This window comes from Zootoca vivipara, chromosome 7 (assembly GCF_963506605.1).
Source record: "Zootoca vivipara chromosome 7, rZooViv1.1, whole genome shotgun sequence".
In the NCBI taxonomy this organism is placed as follows: domain Eukaryota; kingdom Metazoa; phylum Chordata; class Lepidosauria; order Squamata; family Lacertidae; genus Zootoca; species Zootoca vivipara.
The window spans coordinates 79,322,074-79,349,836 of record NC_083282.1 but is presented as its reverse complement, the minus strand read 5'-3'; the positions used below and the strand labels follow the sequence as shown (position 1 = coordinate 79,349,836).

At 44.3% G+C, this 27,763-nt stretch overlaps 1 protein-coding gene across 3 annotated transcripts in view; it reads left to right on the top strand.

The window, feature by feature from the left end:
* ATP9A (ATPase phospholipid transporting 9A (putative)) overlaps positions 1-27,763 on the top strand; it is a 92,432-nt gene that overhangs the window by 38,545 nt on the left and 26,124 nt on the right. For 2 of the 3 annotated variants that reach the window (XM_035121485.2, XM_035121483.2), the window contains exons 6-17: positions 883-934; positions 2,914-3,008; positions 3,354-3,434; positions 3,871-3,946; positions 4,968-5,044; positions 6,375-6,535; positions 7,244-7,386; positions 8,808-8,920; positions 12,381-12,593; positions 16,888-17,049; positions 24,607-24,699; positions 25,700-25,783. In XM_035121485.2, coding sequence (XP_034977376.1) covers positions 883-934; positions 2,914-3,008; positions 3,354-3,434; positions 3,871-3,946; positions 4,968-5,044; positions 6,375-6,535; positions 7,244-7,386; positions 8,808-8,920; positions 12,381-12,593; positions 16,888-17,049; positions 24,607-24,699; positions 25,700-25,783 — 1,350 coding nt within the window. The remainder of the gene's footprint in view (positions 1-882; positions 935-2,913; positions 3,009-3,353; positions 3,435-3,870; positions 3,947-4,967; positions 5,045-6,374; positions 6,536-7,243; positions 7,387-8,807; positions 8,921-12,380; positions 12,594-16,887; positions 17,050-24,606; positions 24,700-25,699; positions 25,784-27,763) is intronic. The other variant, XM_035121484.2, reaches the window with a different exon arrangement.

The following is a 27,763-nucleotide window of genomic DNA, read 5'->3' as shown; positions in this document are numbered from 1 at the left end:
TATACTTTTGTCTCTCTTTTCCTAACACTATTGGCACTGAAAATATACCTCTTCAGCTGAGCATTTTCTTGACCATTAATACTGGTTTCTGGCCTTCCAGGTTCCTGTGATTGATAACTCTAACTTTGCTTCACTGGGCTGCTTTTATTGCAATATTCTGTTGTTTTAGATTGTGAACTGCCTTAACATTTCATTTTGAAATGAAAAGAGGCATATAAATTCTCTTAATACCCTGTTTCTCCTATTTTAAGATGTAGTCATAAAATAAGCCGTAGCAGGATTTTTAAGCATTCAAGAAATATAAGCCATACCCCGAAAATAAGACATAGTGATAGGCGCAGCAGCAATGCCGGCCGTGGCAGGAGGAGGGGGAAAAAAATAAGACAACCCCTGAAAATAAGCCATAGTGTGTGTTTTTTGAGGAAAAATAAATATAAGACTGTCTTATTTTTGGAGAAACACGGTACATAAACACCCTAGCTAAAATGTTTCAAAGTCTTTAAAGTAGTAATGCACAGCATTCCCATAGAAATAAGGATAATATTTTAATAAAATAGGCAGAACTGCTATTTATATTTTTTAACACCCACCCATATTGTTAACTTAATAATATGTGGTTAGACCAGCAGGTGCAGCTTCACTTTTTGCCTCTATGTGATCATAATCTTGTGGAGGATAATGGCCGAAAAGTGCTTTTCTTAACCACTCTGCTGCACCAGTGAATATAACAAGAACCCTGCTAGGTGAGACCAAAGGCCCAGCAAGCCCACCATTTCAGTGGCCAACAAAAGGCCTATGGGATGCCTGGTTTACTAAACTGTGACTAGTAGCCATTGATTGTATGCCGAACATTCAAAACCCACCTCCCATCTCTCAAAACAGAACCAGAGGGTCCCTGCCGACATGATCTTCCTCAGGACGTCGGAAAAGAACGGTAAACATCTGGAACCAATAGTGAAAATGATCTTTAATGGTGGTTTGTTGTTGTTGTTGTTGTTTTTATGGGATAAAAGAATCGTTTTGAAAACGTAGCCCAAGTGGGTCCTATTTTTAGGCTTAGCATGTCTGCCCGATTCAGAGGCTCCTTTTTCGATAGCTTGGCTACCATCCTTGTTTTATCGTTTGTGATCGTTCAAACCATAGCAATTAGTTTATCCTGTAGGGTGTCCTGTTGCGCGAGGTCAGGCAATGCGAGGCTAAAGGAGATTGATGCTGCACGCCATCGCGCTCACTGGGAGCTTCATACTGGCTTGTCTTTTAACATGTGCCTCCATTTATTCAGAGTGTGAAAAATGCATTCTTTAAAACCGATAGATGGAATAGATTATATATATTATATAAGCGGTCATCCTGGGGTTCCTTCTCATGTTTATGTACCTGGCCCCCAAGTAGAACTGCAAGAAAAGAAAAGACTTGATTTTTATTTTTATTTTAAAAAAAGCTCGCATGGTTTTGCAGACACTGGGACCCTGTCTGTGTGCAATAATATTTATCAAGCGGACAGCTGCTGGTAGCAGTGTTTATTCAAGTGCAGTCATATTACAGTCTTGGTGGCCACGGTCAAATTGTTTGTGGGTCATACGGAGACAATGACCCAGATCAGAAGTGCAGTGGGGAGGCACACATGGAGCCACCCCAAGCACTGGAGCAATTGGGTTGATAGGCTTGCAGCCATGCCAAAGAAAGAGGGAGATGCTGAATAGGAAAGCCTCTGCTCACACCGCAGTCCTGGTGGGATACTGGCTTGGATGAATTCTGCCTAGTAGTTTTGCTTCCATTTGGTGTGGATGGGGCCCGTGTGGATAGTCAGAGCTAATAGACTGCAGCGTTGGAGAATGCCAAGTAAATAGAGTCCTTCCCTCCATGCTAAATGCCAGACTTCTCCAAACTGGTCCCCTCCAAAAAATTTGGACTATGGACTCAGCTACATTAGTCAATTTATAACGTTATAAATGCGCTGTAACAATGTGACACCAGGTGGCGCCGTGGAGCTGAAATCGGAAGGCAATGATAATTTCCATTGTGAGCTTTTAAAACTTTTTTTTAAATAGCTTTTTTAAATAGCTGTGTAGATCCAGCCTACAACTCCTCTCAGCCCCAGCCAACATAGCACAAGTCACCCTGTTCTAGGCTGCTGTACTAAGCTCTTGAATCTGTGCAGCACGTGCAAATCAAGCAAATTGCGTGGTTTTTGCTTATTTTGCACTAGGAATGTGCCCGGCATTGCTTGGGAATTCTAAGAAACCAAAAAAACCTCTGCATTTTTGAAACCTGCTTCTTGATCTCGGGAGTCATCATTCAAAATCTGATTGCTATACATTTTGACACCTCTTAAGATGTTGTAAACAGACAAACAGTGTTCCAAAATGTGTAGTAGATTTAATTAAATCTTGTTTGCAAATCATGGAGGAAGAGAAAGGGGCAATGAAGGATTCTGACTCCTGGTTCTGTTTTGTTATAAGAACAATGGCATGCCACATGATACGAGATGGAATATCCTTCTGGTGTGGTGCTATTCAGTAAGAATGTTTAAATTCTCTTATATCCGTTCAATTGGTTTGTCCTTCTAGCAGTGGCTCTTGTGAGTCTTAGGTAGAGCTCTTTGGTCCTCACAAGCTCTCTGATCCTTCTTACTGGGTATGCCAGGGATTGAACATGACTTGACTGCCTGTCTCCAGGCACTGTCTGCAAGGGATTCCCACATGGCAGGGTTGATGTTGCCAACCTTCGTGTCCCATTTGCAGATATCTTTATAATGCAGAGTTGGTCTGTCGACAGGCCTGGTGCCTGAAGCCAGCTCCAAGGTCCACAAGGTCCACTGGGATACTCTCTCCCTAAATATGTGGCTGCCTTTGAGATGCAGTTTGAAGAGCAACCACCAAAGCCCCATTAACACAGATTTAAAATCCGCAGGGTCCTGCTTTCTACGTACGGATCAGCTGGATGGCGAAACAGACTGGAAGTTGCGCCTGCCTGTCAGCTGCACTCAGAGGTTGCCCACTGCTTCTGTATGTAAAGTTTTCTAATTTGTCGTTTTTAACCATTGCCCTCTAAAATGCAGCCATCATTTTAAAAACCAGGGGCACAATTCACATGAGCATGTCTTTTCCTGCAGCTCCAATGAGATTGATGGCATCTGTAAAAAACAAAGCATGCTGAAGCTTTCTCTAACCACGATAGTCAATTAGATGGAAAGTTGGTGTACATATTTCACTAATTTAAAGGAAGTTCATCTGTCCTCCCCTGCCTCCCCCTTCCCAGAAGTGCCTATCATTTAGTTGGAAAGAGGACTTACTTTAAACAGCAAAGTTTTGAACTCATCGTTGTCACTCATTTTTTATCTTTCTCCGTAGGACCTTCTCCAGATCCGATCATATGTGTATGCAGAGGAACCTAACATTGACATCCACAACTTTGTTGGCACTTTCACTAGAGTAAGTGGTTGCTGTTGGGCAAGAAATCTAAAAACGTGTCTCTTAAGAACCCTTGGGTAGTGGAGACAACATCCAGATTCTTTCAAAAGAGGTTGGAGATGTTCAGTGTATTGCGAGGATCATAAAACATGACTCGCAGAAGTGCCTTGTGCTTTCTAGGACAAATAAGTTGCTATTCTTCTGTAACAAAACGTTGCAGTGCAGGGTGCAGCTGCTCAGGGTGCCAACCAGCCATTCCCTTTTCTAAGGTGTTCCATTCCATTGCTCCTCTCCTTAGTTTTCCAGGTCTCATCAAGCTATTCCCTCCCACCCCAATCACACGCCACACTTGGGGTTCCACCCAAACTTTTTTTCCTACTTGCATTTCCCCAAGCTTGTTGATACTTCCCCCATGTGTTGATAGTGCTATTTTGACTATTTTTTGTAACTTTTTCAGGAGGACAGTGACCCTCCAGTGAATGAGAGCTTAAGCATCGAAAACACCCTGTGGGCCAGCACAGTGATTGCTTCAGGTAAGGCCAGAGTAAATGTCGAATGTCTCCGGGAGTATGTTAGCAATTTTTAAAAACTCCCTTTGCAATTTAAATAATCATCTCTTGTCAGCGGGAATTAGTGGCTGGGATGAAGTTCCCCACTTGTCCTAACACCTCTAGGGACTTTGAGCTGACGTCTAATTGCCCCTCGAACATTTATAGATGAGAAAGCCTTTGGAATTCCAGTAACCTTTGCGCAAAGCATCCCCTGCTTGAATAACACTTAATTGCTCTCAATATTGACATTTGAAATCTGTAACAGAAAGGGTGTCAAAGAGATTTTAAATGGAAGCTAGGGTGAAAGATCTTCAAATAAAGGCTACCCCCTAGTTTGTAGCTCTGTAAGAGAGCATCTTGTAAAAGCAAGACCAGATGTGTCATGCATTAAGGGCAGGGAGTGGAGGAGCTCTCTAATATATGGAAGAGCCAAATATCTAATATCCTCCATGGAACCACATCTCCCATTAGACCCAGCCAACGTGACCAATGGTTGGACCTGATGGGAGTTGTAGGAGAAGGGCGCATGTACCCAGTCTCTGCTCTAGCAAATGCATTTCAAGAAAGAGCTCTTTTTTAATTCCTGCTAGGGCAGCTTGTGCATCTCTCCCCTTCTTTAGAAAGCTTTGTGTTTAGTTGAGGCATTAAAAGGTGCACCTGATTTGATGTGAGTTTGGTACTTGCTGTCAAGGTCTGACTGCACTCAAGTGCTGGTATAATTTTGGACACTCAGCAGTGTTCAAGGGGAGGAATCCCGTGGTGTGAAGTTGAACCTGAGCCCAATGCTCAGTGCCATTCAATGCAGGAATCTCAACTAAAGCATCCATGACAAATGGCCATCTAACTTCTGCTTAAAAGCCTCCAAAGGAGGAGACACCACAACCTCTCAAGGGAGTACGATTCCACGTTTCCACATTTCCACATGTCCACTTTCTGTTTTTTAAACAACTCTCGCCTTTCCAATTGGTATCAATCTGGAATCAGAATCTTTTTGTTTCCTCAGGAACGGTTGTGGGAGTTGTTCTGTACACAGGGCGGGAGCTGCGCAGCGTCATGAACACTTCAAATCCACGGAGTAAGGTAAGGAGAGATTCCTTGGTCCGCTCTACTCATTCTCATGTAGCAGACCCTGGTTTCCCAGCTTTGACCAGTCCTGACTCCCAGGATTTGTACTTGTATGATGGATGCGTTTGTCACAGGCGCACCTAAGTGAGCATGTAACACCCCTAAAAATGCAGTGGGCAAACTGACGCTTCTCGATGGGGTGGCTTTGCACATTATGGCTCCCACATGGCAACCAACCCAAACAGCTTCTTGGGTCTTCGATATTAAGGCCATTAGAGCCTTCAGGCACTTGGCCTGGACATGGAAGGGCCAAGATATGTAAAGGAAGGAAAGTAAGGACCAAGCCCTGCTCCGCTCCCCATGTTTGTGTGGAGAACCGAGGCAAGCTTGTACAGTGGTACCTCGCAAGACGAATGCCCTGCAAGATGAATTTTTCGCAAGACAAATGCATTTTGCAATTTCAATGGAGACTCGCAAGACGAAGTTTCCTATGGCGCGCTTCGCAAGATGAATTTTTTCGTCCCATAGGGTGCCGCACAAGACCAATCCCCCCCGTCTTGCGAGGCACCCTATGGGAAACCGCACTTCAATGCATTCCTATGGGAGCCGCTTCGGAAAATGAATTTTTTGCTATACGAAGCGACTCGCGGAACGAATTAAATTCGTCTAGCGAGGCACCACTGTAAGTGCTTTTGCCTGAATGTGCTTACAAGCCTCCTCATGAACAGGCCTCAAATACCTGGAAGAACACCTCCTTCCCGACGGGCCCTCTTGGGTGCTAAGTGTAGCAGAGGGGGCTCTCTTGATCATTCACCGCCCTCAGAAGCTCTGGGGGTGGAGGCCTGGGAAGGGCCCCTAAGTTGTGGAGCTCCCTCCCCACAGAGGTGTGTCTGGCACCTTCATTGTACAGCTTTTGACAAATGCTGAAGATGCACCTCTTTACCATGTCTTTTGATGTTTGAGATGTTTTTTTTGGGGGGGGGACCCACCTTATTTCTGTGATTGTAAGTTGTTTTAAGCTGTATTCAATGTTGGGTTTAAATTGCCTTTACCTACCCTGGGAACTTAGGGTGAAGACTGGGTTGTTGTTGTAGTACTAGCAGTTGTTGATCAGAGTTCCCAGTCGCAAGGAGGTTTGTGAGTGTGTTCAATCCAACATACTTAGAAACCCTCTTCAGAGAGGGATGAGTCCGAGTTCCTTATGAGACGGGAAGGGGAAACTACGCAATATCTACTTTCTCCACACCTCAAGGTGTGACTTTCCTCAGCATGGACTACTGAGAGCGAAAAATAGCCCATCACAGTTGTGTGTTGCAAGCAATCTGTTTGTTGCTGTTCTCCTCAGATTGGCCTCTTCGATCTGGAAGTGAACTGCCTCACCAAGATTCTCTTTGGGGCCTTGGTGGTGGTCTCTCTTGTCATGGTCGCTCTTCAGCACTTCGCTGGCCGCTGGTACCTTCAGATCATCAGATTTCTCCTTCTCTTCTCAAATATAATTCCTATTAGGTATGATATTCTCCCCTCCCATTAGTTCAGTTGTGGTGTTATTCGGGGCTTCTTATTTGCTTGGCCCTTACTTGAACTGTACCATAAATAGCAAGCTGAGCCCACTCCCTTATTCTGAGCACCATTAAAGCTCTGTTTCAGGAAAAAAGCTGCTTTTAGAACTAACACTAAAGAGTAGGATTCCACATGTAATGCACAAGTAGCCCAGTTCAGACATCATAACAAACCATGGTTTGTTACACAGATGAGGCAACATGAGCTCAGGCATGTGTGCATTGTCCTGCCCTTGTGTGCAAAAGATATTTTAAAGCTTCCATATTTGGTAATAGACTCTGGTTTGAATACTTCCCAGGCCTGGATGGAGAAACAAATGACAGTTTGCTGCTAACGAGTTATTGGGTGCTTTGCATTTCCACTTGCACAGAGTGGCAAACCATGGTTTACAGTGTCCATACTGGGCCTAGGAATGGAATTCTGAGAGTTTGAGCCTTCAAATAAAACTATTTCATGAATCATGAAACTAACCTGAAATTGTGCATGCTAATTTCATATGTACAAGGGATGTTTTATGTGGGGGAAGTTCACCAACATATTCAATCCATGGGACCACAGAGGAACTTGGGAGGAGGGATTGATTTCAATCAGAAAAACTGTAGAGGAATTGTTCCTCAGTTGTTTTCCCTGCTGACTTTCTCACCTCTCTCACAGTTTACGTGTCAATCTTGACATGGGGAAAATAGTTTATAGCTGGATGATCCGGAAGGATTCTAAAATTCCTGGCACTGTAGTCCGATCTAGCACAATCCCAGAGCAACTTGGAAGAATATCCTATTTACTTACAGATAAAACAGGTATGTTAGAGAGAGACCTGGTTTTTATCTATAAATATTATTCTTATTTTATTTTCACTACTCTGGAAAACTCCCCCCCCCAAGGATACAAGGATACAATTCTTCTTCTTTAAAAAATGAACATAATCTTTGCAGGGAAAGATGTCATAATGTACATCTTGCATAGCTAAAGGTTATTGTTAGAGGTGAATGAAATGATATGTAATAATAGGAAAGGAGACCTTGTAAAGGTGTGCTGGTTTATTTTATTATTACAGTTGCACCCCACCTTTCCCCCAAAGGGCTCAAGGTGGTATACACGGTCCTCCTTACTCTCCACATTATCCTCACACCAACCTCGTGAGGTAGGCTCAGCTGAGAGGCAGTGACTGGCCCATGGTCACTGTAATGGTGCTGGGTGGCTTTCACACGAGTAACGCGCTACAACTCCGTAACTGGTTTTTTACAGAGTTTTATTATATACATATGTACAAGACAGAGCATCAAAGTCCATGACCGTTCAGTCCAAGTCAGAATCCGGAAGTGCCGCACGGCAGGACTTCCGCCAGCAAAACACACTTGGCGCGCGAAGCCTCCTCCTCTCCTCGCAACGCTTCTGGGGTGATGGGGCTGGTAGAGCACTCCTCTCCCCCCCCCCCCAGCTGCTCAGCTGCTCAGCTGTTGAGCCGGTGCTGTAGCCCCTGGAGCCTCCCCTTCCTCAGTGCTCTGGTCCGACTCTCCAAACCTACCCTGCTGAAACCTTGCACTCTCAGCATCTCGAAGCTCCTCCGCCTGAGGGAGCCGTGGCACCACCCTCTCGGGCTCCCTGCTGACCCCTGGTGGTCCCCTGACAGTCACCCAGTGAGCTTTGCAGATGAGAGGGGATTTGAACTCTCGTCCTAGCCTGGAAATCTAAGCAGTACGCCATGCTGCCTCTCAAAGTTGTTGTGTGGGTATATGTGTGGCTGATGAAAATGCAAGATTGTGAGAGCAATTGTGTGGGCAGAATGCTATTGGGAGATTGATTTATGTTTTATGGTGTGTGTGTGAGAGAGAGAGAGAGAGAGAGAGAATAAATACTTTTTTTTCTTTTTAAGAATTCCATACTGATAGAAGATTATTGATACATGCATGGCTATTGTGCTGTGTGTTATGTATTTAGATTTTCTTTTATTCATAAATGGTTAAGAATATACCTGGGTTGTTGTAGTTGTAGTTGTTAGATCCCCTGGTTGTATGTGGTCTGTAAATGGCTCGAATTAGTAAAATAAGTAAATAAACAACCTTCTGATGAGGAAAAAAATGAAGAGGAAAAAATGGAAGGAGTGTGGCCTTTCCCTTCTTCATAAATGCAATAGCGTGGGTATGTGTGTGAGAAACATCCATTTCCACCTTTTTGCACTTATTTGGACCTTGACTTTATAATTCTGCTCTTATTCCAGGGACCCTGACGCAGAATGAGATGGTTTTCAAACGCCTTCATCTTGGAACAGTTGCTTATGGACTAGACTCCATGGATGAAGTTCAGAGCCATATATTTAGTATATATACACAGGTGAGTTCCGCACAATGTCAGAATAAAAATGGCAGCCCATATCCTTCATGTAGTTAACCCAGATTTTCTCTTTTCATTGAGAATTCAGTAAGCAGTTGTTGTTGTTGTTGTTGTTATAAAGTCATACTTCATGTTGCGTCCGCTGTGGGTTGCATTTTTTCATGTTACGAATGCTGCAGACCCGGAAGTGTTTACTTCCGATTTTCACAACGCGCGCATGCGCAGAAGCATTCTGTGTGCTTCGTGCATGCACAGAAGCACTCTATCGTGCTTTCGTGCATGCGCAAAAGCCCCGCTCGGGTTGCTGACTTTTCGGGGTGCGAACGGCACCCTGGAATGGATTGGGTCCGCAACCCGAGGTATCACTGTATTTTTAAAATCTGTTGCCAACAACCAATTTGCAATAGCTTAGCAACCACTTTGCAGGATCACACCCCGCTTCCTCCTCCTATGTATGTTCAGCATAATCTCTGAAAGAGCTTATGCATAAACAAAGTATTCAAATATGTATATTTGCATAGTTGTGGTCCCCAATTGTGTGTACAGGACTTGTCTTCGCACAATAAGTGAAAGCATGGAAAGTAGATGTGCAGGCCACTTTCCCCTTCTGTCCATGCTTTCATGGTACTGAGCAAGGCAGCTCAAGGTATCAAACTGTATTCAAAGCCCAACTTTAACTAATACGGCTTTATTTAAGAATGAGGAAAGCAGCCCCTAACCACGTTAAAGAGAGCTTCCAAGCAGGTATAACTTTAAATATAATTAAAAGGTTAGATTCTTCAGTAATTGGAAGCATTTGCTGGCCATGATTCATTTAAACTGTAGTTCTGATTCATTGCTCTAATTATTGTTACCATGCTATGCCCTTTGACCTGGAAGTGAAACTTCTGTCCTCTTGACACAAGAGGTTAACAGAGCAGGAAACTGGATGGCTATATGTTCCCCCTGTGGCCAGCATAATTTAGTAATTGTAAAATTACCTGGAAGGTCCGATGCAGACTCTAAAAATAGTATTAAAAATCAAAACGATCAGCTTTCTACCTACCTCTATGCTGACCCATCTGTTTTTTCTTTTTCGGTTGGCTGTGTGTTTACGAACATAAAACCCTGTTCATTTCAAATTATCCGTCTCTCACTGAGCAAAGAGATTTCACTGAAAAGACCTTTACAGAGCTGAGTTTTAGAGGCCAAACTGGTGGCGGGTTCTGTAAGAAACCTACTTTTTCTGACCAACTAGGAAAACTTAGGTACTGTTGACTCATGTCAGGAATCTCTTTTATTGCTACATACTAGAGTGGGCAGAATTGGGATCCAATGGTCGATCTTTAGGTGATTTGCAGATTGGTAGGAATTTCTGACTCCCATTTTTTTAAAATTTAATAATAGCAATAAGAAAAAGAGGGTCCTCCGCCCCGCAAAAACTAGACTCAGAGTTTGTGACATACTTTGCCTTTGGATTGTTGGCTTTCCATTACCACTCTCTCCAAGTTGGAGACTAAGTTAGAGTCATTAATTTCAATAGGTCTTCTCTGAGTAGAATGTAACTGAATGCCACCTTTCAATGACACAAGGGCAAATTGTATTTATTTCATAGAATTTTATACACTGCTTGATTTTAAAAAACAAGAACAGAAAACCCTCAAAGCAGCTTACAAAAGAAAAACAAACAAACAAACAAACAAACAAACAAACAAACATGAAAATCATGAAAAATTCACAGCCATACTTTAAAACATACAAAAGATAAAATACTAAAACATTAAAATTACCTCTTTGTATGGCAAAGGTCTTTTTAAGACAGCATCTTAAAAAGCAGAGACATCACCTTGCCGACAAAGGTCCGTATAGTTAAAGCTATGGTTTTCCCAGTAGTGATGTATGGAAGTGAGAGCTGGACCATAAAGAAGGCTGATCGCCGAAGAATTGATGCTTTTGAATTCTGGTGCTGGAGGAGACTCTTGAGAGTCCCATGGACTGCAAGAAGATCAAACCTATCCATTCTGAAGGAAATCAGCCCTGAGTGCTCACTGGAAGGACAGATCCTGAAGCTGAGGCTCCAATACTTTGGCCATCTCATGAGAAGAGAAGACTCCCTGGAAAAGACCCTGATGTTGGGAAAGATTGAGGGCACAAGGAGAAGGGGATGACAGAGGACGAGATGGTTGGACAGTGTACTCGAAGCTACCAGCATGAGTTTGACCAAACTGCGGGAGGCAGTGGAAGACAGGAGTGCCTGGCGTGCTATGGTCCATGGGGTCACGAAGAGTCGGACACGACTAAACGACTAAACAACAACAATGTTAAAGGTGATGCCTGGTTTTGCCCTAAATTAGGCTGCTGAGGGAAAGTTTATGAGAAGATCTGGAGTGGATTTTTATGACAATGAGGACTATGGGCTCAGTTCTGATACTGGGAAGAAGCTCCTGGGCTAAGCACATACTCAGAGGCACTCTCTTCCCTAATTCTAGCCTCTCCTACTACCCCATGTACCTCCAAGCAACTATTTGTACCTGGCTCCAGTAGGTGGGCTTCAGGAGTATTGTAAGTTACTTGGGGACTCTTGTGTATCAAGCAGCTAATACAAGAAATAAACTATAATAATCCATAATAGTAGCATGGAAGCATTTAAAAATATTCTCTTGATCCTGTTGTTGAGAGTCCATTGTAGTTTAGAGGAGAGGGCATTGTATTTGGATATAGATCTGAATTCAAATCCTGGTTTGGAATCCCCACTGAACTGTAGAGGGTTTGCTCAACTTGGTCACTCTCTCTCAGCCTTAGTTCCCCGTCTTTCAGTGACTCGTGAGCAGGCCTGACCCACAGATGAGGCAAGGTGAAGCACACGAGATCTTGTGAGGGCTTCTAGACTGCAGAGAACGCGGAATATGCGGCCTGTCACATGTTGTTAAACTTCCATCATTCCAGCTTCCATCATTTCGGAGCAATGGCCTTAAGCACATGCCATTGATGTGAGTTGTCTGCGTTTTGCCAGTCCCTGGCATCAGGTCCTGGCTTGCAGTGGCCGTGGTGACCTATTTTTGCATTCTTCAGCATATTTTTTTGCAACCAAATTTGTATTTGCTCATCAAGGATCTCAAGCTAGAATCCTAGGCTTCCCACCCTTCCCCTGTGCAAATGGCGAGTATTAATGAAAGCCAGGTCTTTTTTCCTAGCTAATACAACAACAACAACAACAACTTATTATTATTTATACCCCGCCCATCTGGCTGGGTTTCCCCAGCCACTCTGGGCGGCTTCCAACAAAATATTAAAATACAATGGTCTGTTAAACATTAAAAGCTTCCCTAAACAGGGCTGCCTTCAGATGTCTACTAAATGTCTGGTACTTAGATGTTTTTCTCTTTGACATCTGGTGGGAGGGCATTCCACAGGTCGGGTGCCACTACCGAGAAGGCCCCTTTATCCTCTTTTCTTTTTGTGCTTTATCCTCTTTCCTTAGCAGTCTCAGGAGCCACCTGCTTTAAAAGGCCCCACCCTGGCTACCAAGGTACGGAAAACCCTGAGCAGCAGAGTCCACGAGGCAGTGAAAGCGATCGCCCTCTGCCACAATGTGACTCCCGTCTATGAATCGAATGGTGTGACGGATCAGGCTGAAGCAGAGCGCCACTATGAAGATTCTTGCAGGGTGTACCAAGCTGCTAGTCCTGATGAGGTAAGTTGTGCCTTGGAAACAATGGTTTGACTTCCTGTAAACTGTGTGGTTTGACTTCCTGTAAACTGTGTGTGTTCAAATGCAGCTATTGATATTATTGCCAATTGGGAGCTGTTAAATTTCAGACAGCACCAGTGCTGGAAGATCTGATGATATTTAGAAGAATACCATTTATCTAACCCTATCAAGAGAGGAACTTCTAGTCTATACCATCAGTCCTGGCCAGACTGCCTTGCCATTGTTTAGAAAATGCACAATTGACAATTACAGAATAAGTAGAATGTACAAGAATCTCATTTCCTTTTAAAAGCAAATTCCTAATGGGTGATTTTTACGTCTCACACTTTGCCCTTCCTTTCATGAGAGCTCAAGGACCCCAAAATGGAACATTAAAAGCAAGAGTAGAGTTGTGGAATGAAGTGAACAATACAGTAATAATCCACATTAGATTATGTATGGTATACAAATGTTGTCACTCTTGCCATGCTCCAATGCCCTGCCACAATAAATAGGTCTTAAGCAGTTCAGGACGAATAAATAAGACATTACTGAGCATTGGGGGGTGGGGACGGCAAATCTGATACCTCTAAAGGGAAGGAGGATAATAATCTGGCTCAGTTTTGAGGGGGGATGCAATTGGCACAGCAAGCGTTAAGCAATATGAAATACACATATCATTTGCAGTTTCTCAGTTCTGCAACAGATGGTTGCTGAGTAAGAGCTGGATGCTTCCAGGAACCTTCAAATACGAGAGATGCTACGAACCAGCAATTCCCTAAGGGTGACTCCACGAAAAGCCTCTTTAATAGGCGTCCAAACTCCACCTTTGAAATCCTATAGCAATAAAAGGCAGGAAGGTCAGTTTGCCCTCCGAATCTGAACAAAACCTTGGAGGTGTTTTCCTCCCCCCCCCCCCACCAAACTTTTGAACACCCAGGGTAATTTCTACCAGTTGGCACAGAATTCATTTCCTGAAACACAAAGCAGGATTTCCTAGATTTGTTTCCTGTATGCATTCCTGGGCAGAGACCCCTGAAAGCATCTTTATTGAGAGATCAGTTACCAGCCTCTGGGGTTTCTGTGCTCCTGTCAGGTTGAGGCCATACAGTAACAGAGAGGGGAAATGTAATAGGTAGAATCAGATCAGAGATAACTCGCCCGGGAGGAATCCTGGCAATCTGGCCTTTAACCCTGACGACACTTCACCGCGCTCCGGGATGTGAAAGAATGTGCAGATCAGTAACAGCAGCAGCAGCAGTCCCCGGGACCAGGCAGCCCAGTTGAAGCGTGGGGCAGCACTAATGACAAACAGGGATCCATTTCTCCGATTCTGAAGTGGTTTTAATAGCCTTTTTTTGGCTTGACACTATTCAGTGAACGGAAAGAGTTAACACTCGATCAGATGTGCTGGGGAGTTGCTGAAGCCTAAAAATTCGTAGAGAACAGTAATTCATAAAGCGGAGTAACGATCCACTTTTGCCCAGCGAAATCCTACTCAGAGTTGACCCATTGAACTCAATGAATCAATGTATGTTTATAATTACGGCCAAACAGCCAGCATACTAAGAAATCAATGGTATGGAGTTTGCTGGGCCCATTAATTTGAATGGGTCTACTCTGAGTAGAACTAGGATTGAATGAAACCCAATATTCCCTGGGTGGAAACTCTGGGGCGGTTTTATAGGATCATGGTCGCTGTCCTTGTCGTCGGCCCCCCCCACCTCATCCCCCATAGATAGTTTACAAATATGCAGGCTGAGTGAGCAGGCAAGCAAGCCCCTATAATCTGGAAGAGGTAGCTCTGCAGCAGCAGCATTTTTCAGAAACAGGACCACTTCCAAAACTGCTTCAGCTCCAAATTCCCAGAAGTTTCTCTTTTATAGGCTGAGTGCCACTCTTTTTCCCAGCTCAAAGTCCAAAATCCTCCTTTTAGCTCCCACGTAGTTCGGCTGGTGGGTGTAACATTCCTAGCTAAGAGTAGTAAATATTGCATATTTGGAGCATTTAGTATTTGTAAAGCAACCCAGTGAGGTTTTTATTCCTATATTTCTGTTTGAGGGCAAAGGCTCAGATGTTGGCTTTCAAGCGCTGCTCGTACCTCATTCTCATAACCGCTATGTGTCTTCCAGTTGCCTCTTATGAAAGGAAATTAATTTGAATTGCTTTGCTTTTGTGAAGTCTGCAGCAGATATTCCTCTTGTGTGCGAAAGCAAATTTGTGGTGGAGTGTGTTTGTTGCACAAAAGTTGCACATTGCTATGAATTGCACAACCTGGATTTGCTGCTGTGCAATTGAATTGCAACCGAAAATAGCGACAATATGGAAGCGCCTAGATTGTGGATCCTTATGTCGCCAGAATGGCACCAGCGACCAGCCACCCACTGGAGAAGGGGGGGGGGAAACCGGCCTCTCCAGCTGTTGATGGTCTACAAATCACATCATCCATGCTGGCTAGGGCTGATGGGAGTTGTAGTCCAGCAACCATTGGAGGACCACAGGTTCCCCCCACCTGCAGAAGGAGGAAGTATTGGCAAGCTTAGGAAAACCCCAAGGTTTGCAGAAGTGCACATAAAATATAATAAAATATAATAAGGCTGTTTTGCAATTGTGCTACTTATGAGGCTCAGTGGGAATGGAAAATAGGAAACATATTGTGGGAGGTCAGATGGCATGGAGTTTCCAGGAAGACTCCATGACTGGTTGGCTGGCCAGCTGGCTGGAACCCTGACCAGGAACACGTCCTGCTGCAACATTTTGGTTGCAGTTCCCGCTTGTAGTTTAAAACTGGAACGTGACATTTGAAGCAAGCGGAACAGAGGTCAGAGAAAAGCATCTGATTAGTGTTACTTATTAAGCTTTAATGATCAAATGTCTGGGATAACTGTCTTATCTGGAGGGTTATGAAGACAATGAGCAATAGGACAACCTGTAACAAAGCTCTTTAATGCTACATGCTTGCATTGTAGAAGGTTTGGGGAAAGATAGGCAGAACAAAGACAAGGACTTGTTATTGCCAAACAATTCCTAGGGCTAGTTAGGGGCATGCAATAAATTATCCATATTAGAAACATGGAATTGAAGAGTTGGAAGGGACCGTGAGGGTCATCTAGTCCAACCCCCTGCAATGCAGGAATCTTTTTTATATACTGGTATATCCAATGTGGGGCTCGAACCAATGACCCTGGTATTAAAAGTCTCATGCTCTACCAACTGAGCTATCCCAAATAGTACAATGCTGTATTTTAAAACTGGGGTTTGGGATCATTAATCTATTTATTCCTGAATACCTCAGTAATCAAAACTGGTGAGATCTTATTAGTCTGGGCAAATAGTTACTGTCTATTTAAAGCAGTACCGTACTACTTTAAACAGCCCCCAAACAACCCTGGGGGCGGTAGTTTGTTAATGGTGCTGAAGTTTGTTAGCAGACCCCTATTCCCCAAAAGAGTTACAGTTCCCAGAAAGGATATTCCATATATGCAATCCTGTCCAAGAATGTTGGACTAATCGCTGTCTTCCTTTTGGCAAGCTTGTGAAGACAGTGTCAGTGTCAGTGTTATTGGGTTGTTGTTTTTATTTTGATTATATATATATGTTGTTGTTTTTATGTTGATATTTTCTGAGATCTCCGGGTATAGGGGGCTATATGAATTTATTTATTTATTTATTTATTTATTTATTTATTTATTTATTTATTTATTTGATACTTTTAAGCTGGGAAGGGCTGAAGTTCAGTGGCAAAGCATCGGTTTTTCAGATTCCTGAAACCCTAGAGAGCCTCTGCCAGTCAGTGTAGGCAATACTGGACTGGCTGGTCTAGTGATCCATCTCAGTACAGTAGTACCTCCCGGTCACGAGCTTAATTCGTTCCAGAGGTTCGTTCTTAACCCAAAACGGTTCTTAACCTGAGGCACGCTTTCGCTAATGGGGGCCTCCTGCTGCCGCCGTGCTGCCGCCACCGCCGCACGATTTCCATTCTCATCCTGGGGCAAAGTTCGCAACCTGAGGTACTACTTCCGGGTTAGCGGAGTTTGTTACCCAAAGCGTTTGTAACCCGAGGTGTTTGTAACCCGAGGTACCACTGTATATGATCCTAACAGCAGCTCATTGCTAATATGCTCCTAATATTCTTCAGTGGCTTCTTAATGCCAGCTGCATAATTATGAGCCTCCTTGAGTGCCTTCAGTGTTAAAAAGGTAGGATCCAGATACCTCGCCCCATCGCTCTCCTGTTCCATATGCATCACCCTCTAAGCTTAGCAGCCTACCTGACCTTTAACCTTTCTTGTGTTTAGGTGGCCCTGGTGCAGTGGACAGAAAGCATAGGCTTAACACTGGTGGGCAGAGATCAGTCTTCTGTGCAGCTGAGGACCCCTGGTGGCCACATCTTAAACTACACCATCCTCCAGATTTTCCCTTTCACGTACGAAAGCAAACGGATGGGGATCATTGTTCGGGTAAGTTGTACAAAGGTCCGTATAGTTAAAGCTATGGTTTTCCCAGTAGTGATGTATGGAAGTGAGAGCTGGACCATAAAGAAGGCTGATCGCCGAAGAATTGATGCTTTTGAATTGTGGTGCTGGAGGAGACTCTTGAGAGTCCCATGGACTGCAAGAAGATCAAACCTATCCATTCTCAAGGAAATCAGCCCTGAGTGCTCCCTGGAAGGACATATCGTGAAGCTGAGGCTCCAATACTTTGGCCACCTCATGAGAAGAGAAGAATCCTTGGAAAAGACCCTGATGTTGGGAAAGATTGAGGGCACTAGGAGAAGGGGACGTCAGAGGACAAGATGGTTGGATAGTGTTCTCGAAGCTACGAACATGAGTTTGACCAAACTGCGGGAGGCAGTGCAAGACAGGAGTGCCTGGCGTGCTATGGTCCATGGGGTCACGAAGAGTCGGACACGACTAAACGACTAAACAACAGCAACAACAAAGTTGTACAATACAGTAGCAAAACTGCCATAAGCAAAATTATTTATTTATTTATTTATTTATTTATACCCCATCCATCTGGCTGGGTTTCCCCTGCCACTCTGGGCGGCTTCCAACAAATACAAAAATACATTAAAATATCACAGATTAAAAACTTCCCTAAACATGGCTGCCTTTAGGTGTTTTCTAAATGTCAGGTAGTTGTTCAAAATAAGGTTTTCATGTAGGTTATCACAGAAGAGTCAAAATTGTATCAGGTCTCCCTCGGCTGAGATTTGATATTTTTTAAAAAGCTGCTTGATTCACAACCACAGATCTGCAAGACCACATTAGTACTGGGTTTTGCTTTCATGCCCTGGGTTTTGAAATAAGGTCAAGCGCTGTACATTACAACCACAGCAGAAGGTCAGGTGCTTGTCAGCCAAGAGGGTGGAGCTGACTGCCGTGGTTTCTGTTGTTTGCTTGTCACCAACAAATAACGATAAATGCTATGAGTTTTGGTGCATTCTTGTTTCCTATAGACATCAAGTTGACGACTTGCCATTGCATTTGGGGAAAAGGGGCACATACATTTGCAAAGGCAGGTAACTTTGACATTGAGGGATGAAACTCTCAGATAGTTCAATCACTGTATATGTGATACCTTTTTTTATCTTACAAATAAGTTGCTCCAAGTAGTAACTACTGTTACTGTGTGGTGTAGTGGTTAAAAATGTTGGTTTGGGACCAAATCCCCCCTCAACCCCCCAGCCATGAAACCCACTGGGTGACGCTGGGCCAGCCACTCTTTCTTAGATCAGCCAACTTCACAGGGCGATTGGGAGAATAACATGATGGGTGGGGAGAGTTGTGAGTTTTTCTAGGCCTGACAACAACCCTGCAAGGTGTGTGTAATTGCATTTGAGCGGGTGGCGAGGAAACAGAGAAATCATGATTTGCTTAAGGCAACTTAGTGAGGTCCAGGCAGGGGTAAGGTTTAAACCAGGAATTTACCATTGGCCATGACATTTGCTCTACAAAAAACTATTTCTTGGGCCCAGGAAATGGACAGCGATCACCTGGCGAGGCATCAGTGTTAAAGGTAAGCAGGTGTGGACCTGTTTGGATGGGAGACCAGCATGAGCCACTTTAAGAGTGGTTTTAAAATAATATATATTATAAATATATGTGTCTTTAACTTCATGCCTGTCAGTTTGCAGAGAGGGATTAGCTATGTTAGTCAGTTGCAGGAAAAAAACAACAGGAGGCCAACACATTTGCTATGGCATGGCCATTCATGGATTACAGTCCACTTATCGGCTGCAGCAAGGCCACAAAGCTTAGGCAAAATAAATCTACTGTTCTTTAAGTCACCATGAGGTTTTGTTGCTGCTGTTGCTCATCTTCGTTGGAAGCCTTTGGTTGGGGTTTGTTAGAATACCAGGACCTATATCAGCAAGCCACTTGGGCACACAGTGCTTTTAAATTCAACCAACTATCAGCTTCTACAGCCTTGCTTTCATCTTGCACTGTTCTGAAAAACCCACGGGCAGCTGCTACCGGTAGGTGTGAATAGATGTCCAGGAACTGGAAGCTTCCATCTGATGGGGGATGAACTAGCTGCCAGACCCTAGGACTGCCAGACCCAACTGTTAGCAGCAGTTGGCCTCGACTTCCTCCATTTTATATAGTTGAAATCATAGCAGCCTGGGCATAGCCAAGGGGGGGCTGGGAGGGGCTGCTTCCCCCCATCAAGTAAAACAATAGAAATACTTACCGTAACTAACTGACCAATCATGTCGGTTCTGCCCCCCCCAACAAAGTCCTGCCTTCTCAACAAAGTCCTGCCCCCCCCCCCCCCCGGAACAAAATCCTGGCTAAGCCCATGCATAGCAGGTTTGTGAAACATTTCTGGAATATTTGACTGCATGTGCATCAGTCTGTACACCGAAAGTTCAGCAAAGAAGACGTGGTACTATTAGCAGTGGACTTGATTTACCTGTTGACCATTGAGTGTGTGGATAGGATTGCTATCTCCCCTGGGATTCTCTGCCTTTCATTTAGCGGAATCTCAGCTAGCTCAGCTTCTTCCATAGCAGTGGGGGGGGGGAGAGTTATCTACCCACTGAAACATTCCCTGCTTAATGAAGGCACAGGATACATAGAAGAACTGAGAGGTCCACAAGGGGCTGTCTTGCCAAGGGAAGCTGAGGCATCTTGCTTCTTGTTTCCTGAGCTTATAAGGGCTGCTTCCAGCATTCTCCATCTGCTGGCACAAGGGCTCTTCACTAGCAGACAGATGGATTTAAATGTTGTGCAACAGAGGAGTCCAACACAGCAGGTGTGTTAGCAGAAATCCTTTACACAACAGATTGCATAATCTATCATGCAGCAGTGTTACCAGCAGGCTGCTTATGCATTCTCATGCACGGCAATGTTCCCCTTGCACAAAACATCAGTGGGGCAAGCATACCGCTCAGTGACTTTGACGTAGCGCTACCTCAGAGGAAACTCTCAGTTGCGTCTACCACTGCTATGCGTGTGGTAGAACTTTGGTACACCTCTTTGGCAGGAGATATGCAGACTTACGGTTTTGTGAAACTTCATGTTTAGTGGTTGCGGGTGAAGAAAAGAAGACAGAAATTCTATTTTGTACAACCTGGAGATTTATCGAGGAATGCTTCTCCAGTCATATGCACAATCATTCTTTAGTGGCTGTTCAAACATGCTTGCTGTTTACTCATAGCCTTTGGAGCGGAGTTAAAGAATTCAAATACCCTTTTTGAATTCTCGAGCTGCCTCTGGAGGTTTGCTTGCAAATAATTGGCAGAGGAGGGACTAGCAATTTACGGGTGGGATGAGACGCCTCCAGACTGGTGTTTTATTGTGGGCATATTTTGCAGCAAGTTCTTGACTCAATAATAGTGTGTCAGCGGTGGATTTATTCTGCTTTCGTTTGTTCTGCAGTGCTCCCCCAAAGTTACCACATTATTGCTGTCTGGAAGGCTATAGCACATGTCATGAATGTGTTTGCCGAGATTCCTACATTTCAGAGGGGTTGGACTAGATTACCCCTGGGTCCCTTTCGACTCTACAATTCTATGATTCTATGAAATTGGAAGAAATGAAACCAGAACTTCTCTGAGGGTGTTGCTTCTCCTTTTGTATATATATTTTTAAACAATCAAGCAGTATACAGTGGTACCTCTGGTTGCAGACGGGATCCGATCCGGAGGTCTGGTCGGATCCTGAGGTTTCTGCAACCTGAGGACTGCTTCTGTGCATGCGCACACAGCAAAACCCAGTAAAATACTTCTACTGTATAAATTTTATGAAGTAAATAATGTTTTTGGTACAAAAAGTGGAGAGACCTCAGCAGGAAGTTACGGGATAGGCTCTGATTGAAAAGGAAGAAGAGTGAACACCCCAGAACTTTTGCAGACACAAACAGTTTTGGAATTGCTTGTGACCACCCCAATAGCACCACCATGAGCATAAATAATTGTGAATGCGCAATGGCAAGGACGTCTGGAGCAGCCCTAGCACTCAGCGGAGTTTTGCTCATGTTGGTGGAAGAGGACCGGAAGTTGCTTCTGACAATTTCCCCCCTGAACTGCCCCATCAGGGTTAGAAGAGCCTCCAGGACAGGCTGCAAAGTGGTGTTGGGGGCTGTAGAAGTGATGAGGAATTGGCCCCCAAATCACTTCCTTCAGCAACAGGCTTCAGTCAGGTTCCGTGCATAAATGGAAGGAGCCTCTCCATTCACTGTGGAGCAAGTCTGATCTCTTCACTCTCTCTTTGGTTTTGTTTTTTGTTTTAGTGTCTGCTGCTTAAAAGATGGTGGCAAGAGCGTTGGCTGCTCTAAAGATGTCTGTTCCAAAAGGCCCCCTTAAAGCAAACCACTCAGACATCTCTCGTTGCTGCCATCTCTCGTTGGTGACAGAAGCAGTTGTTTATCTGACCACAAAAGTTTCCCCCCCTCTCTCTTTCTGCTTCTCTCTCTCTCTCTCTCTTTGAGCAACTGGAATGGAGCATGTTTTCTTAGCAGCTCAGAGAGCGCTATTGTCGTATGTCAAATGGGAGTTTGGGGGAAGGTAGTGAGGGGAGAGAAGGCCTTTGAACCTTAGCCAAAATCAGACCATGGTGGAAAAAGATGTGGTAGAGAAACAATACAACTGGCAAATCTTTCTGCAGATTTATAGTTGTAATCGTGCCATAACATGGGAACGTGCTAACCTCCTACTGAACTTGGTGAGAGGAAATGACTAATGCAAGGAGATAGTTGATACAGTATTTATATTGGACAAAAGATCTAAACTATCTTAAAGCTAGTTCTACACCACAGGAAGTGGAGTCTCTGCTCAGTTTCCTACCAAAAAGTTGTTAAAACGCTTCTTAACAGTTTAAATCATTTTATACGCAAACATCTATCTTAACTAATGCCAAGGATCTTCTTTTTATTTTAAAGTGGTTTTTTTTTTCCCCCTGGCCTCTTTCAGAAGTTTACATTGTCCTGTGTTTACATTGACAGTTGACCCTTTTGCAGAAATAGGTTGAAAGCCACAGCTGAACAACAATATGGCATCCAGCAGTTCTTCAAAAGCTTTGGGCCATGATCCCAACACAGTTTTGAGCAGCTGCAAGGCCATTGGCTTCAGTGGGCAACTTAAACATGTTGGGTTTTGGGTTGCGACCATGGGACACATCGTGGCCCTGCAGAAGCTTGCAGGCTGAGCTCAGATTAAGGATTGGGCATAGAGAGTTCCACCCATCAGTGTCTGTTGAAAAGGGAGGCCTAACAAATTTCGCCTACTTTGTAGTCTTCCCAAAGTGCCCATGGTTCTTAACTGCACGATGGGTCTTTCACAGTATCTGGTTCTTTGCTCCAAATTTAGCCTCCTCTCTTGATGCTGATGTTGAGCTACAAGCTTTATTTGGGCTCTTGAACTCTTTTGGCTGCCCTCTTTCTTAGACCTTTTGAACGAAGTGGGATAGAGGGCAGGCATGCTTCCGATATGAACTAGCTGCTGGTGTGCTGTAAACTGCAATACGTACCTACATTCTCATCTAGCAGATTGGCAAGAATATACTACCTAAGAACTTGTTTTTAACCAGAAGCTTTAAGGTTGTAGCCAGTGCTAGTCCTACTAAGAGTAGACCGGCTAAAGTTAACGGGCATGACTCACTTAAGGTTCCTTAATTTAAATGGGTCACCTCTTAGTAGGATTTGCATTGGCTACAACCCTTGGACTCAGACTGGCTCCCTCTTAGCCAGGAGATCTACACAGGAGAAAGCAGACAGGTTGCTTACTCGTGAGCATTTTTCTGCAGCTGCAGACCAGTCAGTTAAATTTGACTAAAACATAACCCAGTCCAAACTCTGAAACTCAGAAGTTTTCAAAATGTTCCGAAACCTTATATTTTGGTTCTAACGTCCAGCAAATACAGATTTGTGGGGTGAGATTGGATTTCCAGAATCTGTTGGAGTTGAGGTGGGGTTTTTTAAGTGAGTAAAACCTTACATGAAGTAGAGAGTGGGGTGTTATACCATCATAGCTGCCAAGTTTCCAGTTTTTCGTGGGAAACCCCCGTATTTTGTTACCGTTTCCCGCTGTTATCCCGAATTGATTATATCCTGTAAATATCCCGTAAAGCTCCTGCTGGCGGTCATGACCCGGCTCCTGGCTGTCTGCGCATGTCTGGACATGCGCAGAAGCGATTTCTGGTGCCCAGACATGCAGACACGGGCAGCCTGGCACCGAAAGTCGCTTCTACGCGTGTCTGGACATGTGTAGAAGTGACTTCCGGCGCCACTCTGCCCATGTCTGGGCACTGGAAATCGGGTGGCACCGACACCAGAAGTTGCTTCTACGCATGTCTGGACATGTGTAGAAGCGACCTCCGGTGCTGCGCCGCCGCATAGAAGCGACTTCCGGTGCCGTACCGCCGCTGATCCCGGATTTTTCAATCCGGGAGATGGAGGGTATATTCCATATGACAGTCTTATCAAACCAACAGAATTAATTATTATGACTTTTTTTTACACCCCCAAAGTACAAGGGCATGGGGAAAGATTCTTCACACATCTGGAAAAAAAATTGTGGGGGGAGGAAGGGGTTTCTCTTTCAGGAATGAGACAAGGTGGCGCCAGTTTGCACTATTTCACCTCAAGATTCGGGTCCATTCAGATTTAATCAGAACAGATGTGCATCTTTCTCATTTATTTTGGTGATTTAACATTTGCCAGTTTTGAATGTGAACATATACAGTAAAACGGGAATTAATGTTGTAGTTAATTTGCCTTAAGCTAAAAATGAGTTGGTCGTAATGTTTTTTCCCTGCTCAGCCTGAGAATGATTGGAATGAGGAAAAAGGAGTGACCTTTTCCATGAAGGATGGTGGGAATCTGACATGAACCTGGGACCTACGCCAATATCACCTGTTGTTAACAAAGGCCTGGTTCTCACAAACAGAAGATGAGAGTCGCTAAACCTGTTTCTTCATTGCACTGCTTGGGACTTCTGGGAGATGAGGGCTCACGTCACTGAGTGCTATTTCATTCGAAACAAAAGATAGCATGTCAGGGAGAAGTCTAGGCCTTCGCCTTGATGTGCTAGTTTTGCATAGGTAGGGGATTAATTGCATTGTATGGAGGAGCACTGACTTATCTGAGAACCCTCCTGCAATCTCAGTTGGTACAGCAGAAAAAAACTATACCATTTAATGATGCTTGTTAGTACGAACCCCTAGAAACTGTGGGTGGACTGGGTTGCATGCCATCCTAAGCCAAACCATGCCTTAGCGCAAATGTATGGGCTCTGGGAGAAGAGATTGTGTTTGCTTTGCTCCTCTTCAGTTGTTCTGATGCTGTGCTGTTGCAAGCCATGGTTTGACTTAGCATGTCATCTGAACTTAGGTCCATGGTTTACCTCTCCCCCCAAAACCCCATGACCTGCAAATCATAGGACAAACCTTGGTTATAGCTTGTGGTAGGTGTGGAGAGAGCTAAACCACCTCGATCCCAGGTTCAGGCAACCATGGATTAGCAGTAGCGCTGGAACAGATAGTCTATGAACCTTTTCTCTCTCTCTCTTCCAGGATGAATCTACAGGGGAAATAACCTTCTACATGAAAGGGGCTGATGTGGTGATGGCAGGAATTGTTCAATACAATGACTGGCTAGAGGAAGAGGTATGGAAGCACACCAGTGGGAAGTTGCACTTGGTGCAATGACTGTCAAGTGGTACAGGGAACATGGGGTACACTATTGCCTTGGGAGGTAATAACTGAGGCCGTGACTTCGCTTTTATAGCTGCTTCTCAAAACAATGAGTTGTGTTTGCAGAAGCTGTAGTAGCAATAGCGCAGCCTTCTGGAACTTGATGCCCTCCAGACATTTTGGACCACACTACCCAAGGCTGCAAAACGTTATGAAACAGTTCAGTGAAATAACAGAATTATGAAATCTAAACTGCCATCTCCTCCTATGTTGGGCATGGGGAACTCTCACTATGGGCCCTAATTTTACTTCCCCCCCCCGCCATGCCCACCTGCCCCAACTGTGCCTGCGAAGGAGCAACCAAGAACCTTAGAGGACATTCCTAATAATAATTATAATTTATTATTTATACTCCGCCCATCTGGCTGGGTTTCCCCAGCCACTCTGGGCAGCTTCCAACAAAATATTAAAATACAGTAGTCCATCAAACATTAAAAGCTGCCTTCAGGTGTCTTCTGAAAGTCTGGTAGTTGTTGTTCTCTTTGACATCCGGTGGGAGGGCATTCCACAAGGCAGGTGCCACTACCGAGAAGGCCCTCTGCCTGGTTCCCTGTAGCTTCACTTCTCGCAGTGAGGGAACCGCCAGAAGGCCCTTGACACTGGACCTCAGTGTCCGGGCAGAAAGATGGGGGTGGAGACGCTCCTTCAGGTATACTGGGCCGAGGCGATTTAGGGCTTTTAAGGTCAGCACCAACACTTTGAATTGTGCTCGGAAACGTACTGGGAGCCAATGTAGGTCTTTCAAGATTCTTCCTTGGAAGATGAATGACCTGGTGTCAATGTAACGGACAGGTGGAAGTGGCCCACAGAGGCTGGATCTGTCCCATAAACATTTTAACAAAATAAGGATCTCTGATTTGCGATCCCTAGCTTCAGATGTGACCTGACCAAATTTGCAATTTCTCCTTCGCAGTGTGGCAATATGGCAAGGGAAGGCCTGAGGGTCCTTGTGGTAGCAAAGAAATCCCTGACTGAGGAACAATATCAAGACTTTGAGGTAAGCCAGTTTTGTTTACCTCTGGTATCGTGTCATCTTACTTGCTTGCCTATTCTTTTTAGGTCCCAATTCAAGGTGCCTGTTCTTAATTTTAAAATTATGGATGTTCTGGGACCCTGTTGACTTAAGGACCATCTTATCCTGCATATTCCCCCGTTTACTCCCAAACAATACCAGGAGTCCTGCTCCATGGTGAAACTTGTTGGATGGCCATGAGAGACAAGACCTTCCTGGTTGTGGCACCATTGTTGTGGAAAAGCTCAGGCAGGCCCTGCTGGCAAAACCATTGCTGTTAGGATTTTGCTGTTCAGAAATGAAGCCGTTCCAGTAAGCTTTTGGTTGTGGGTATCTGATGATTACGTTTTGATTATTTGCCATTTCTGTTTAATAGTATTTTAAATCCTTTATTTGGGATTCCAGGGTTGTTATGTCCGTACTGTTTTCCATCTTGCGTTTTATGGGAAATGAAAGGGGGGCTCAAAATTTTTACAGCAACAATTCAATGAATAAATAATAACCTACAGGAAAAAATGACAACGTAGCATAGGGGCAAATACACACACTACGTTTTAAGAACTGCCCCAGAAGTATCCTCACTTACTTCCACAGTGAATGAGCTGGTGACCACATGAACATTTCATCCACATGGCACATTAAAAAATTCAGATGCAGGCTGCCTACTTCAAGCTTGGTCTGCTGCTGTGTCTTCCTTCCTTATCAGTTGTGAAACTGGAAGGATGCTAGTTTCACACCCGCAACTTGATAATTTGCTGTGAGCTGTTTTTACATTATGTCATTGGCCCTTTAAGAGAGGAACATTGTCACTAGCACAGCAGTTTTCAAAAGCCTCCCCCCACCCCGGTTTTTTTCATGCTTGATGCGTCCCAATGAAGCTGGTCTGTGGCAGTGTTTGGATGTTCATCTACAGCAGTGGTTGTTCTCAAACCTTTTTGGCCTGCTTCCCCCTTGGTACCATAAACTCAACTCCAGAGCCCCCTACCTTACCAAAAAAAAAAAATTGTTCTTATAAAATAACAGTTTGCATGCTCCACTCAGGAAGATAATACAGGAGAATCCAAAACAGGAGCAATCAATTGCACATTCATTCAAAATCCAGTGAAAACTGTCTAGTTTAATGCAACAAAACTGACGAAATTTACCCAACCATGCCAGCTTTTTAATGCCTGATAGTCATTTATACCTCCAGCACCCTCTCCTGCTGCCCCCTAGGTAATCCCACCACCCTCCAGGGGATGGTACCATCCACTTTGGGAATGACTGAGCTGCAGCTTTGTCAAATGTGATGTGTGAAGTTGTGGATGCGGCTGGGCGTTCTTCCTCTCCTTACTATCCCGACTTATTAGCTTGTTTTGTTCATGGGCATTTAAGCCAGAGATCCTTGATTCAGACACAAGAAGTTGCAACAGCAACTGGAGGCCCACGGGTTCCTCATCCCTGAGGCAGAAGCTGGAAGGAAGGATGAGAAAAGGGTGTGTGTGTGTGTGTGTGTGTGTGTGAGAGAGAGAGAGAGAGAGAGAGAGAGAGAGAGAGAGAGAGAGAGAGAGAGAGAGAGAGAGAGATCCACCTTCAACATACAGACATACAAAGCTGCCTTATACCGAGTCAGACTATTGATACATCGAGCTCAGCATTGAACTCTAGTTTTGACAATAGGCATGTGATTGAGAATGCAGGGTTTCAGGCCAGCATCGAGCCTAACTTGGAGAGGCAAATTTCTAGCCGCTCCAAACAATGGCTTATTTAGCTATAAATATCCTTGAAGGCACTCCTCCGACAAAAAGGGTGTGTACAAGGCCAGCAGCGTTTTGCAGATTCGGCTGCCGATGTTCACACGAGAAAGGGATGCAGCAACCCACACCACATCCTGTGATCTTTCACTTTTTTCATCCCACTTTCTCATCATCATCATTATTATTTTTCTCGGCTACAATTTTAGTACTTGGTGAAAGAGGTGCAAGT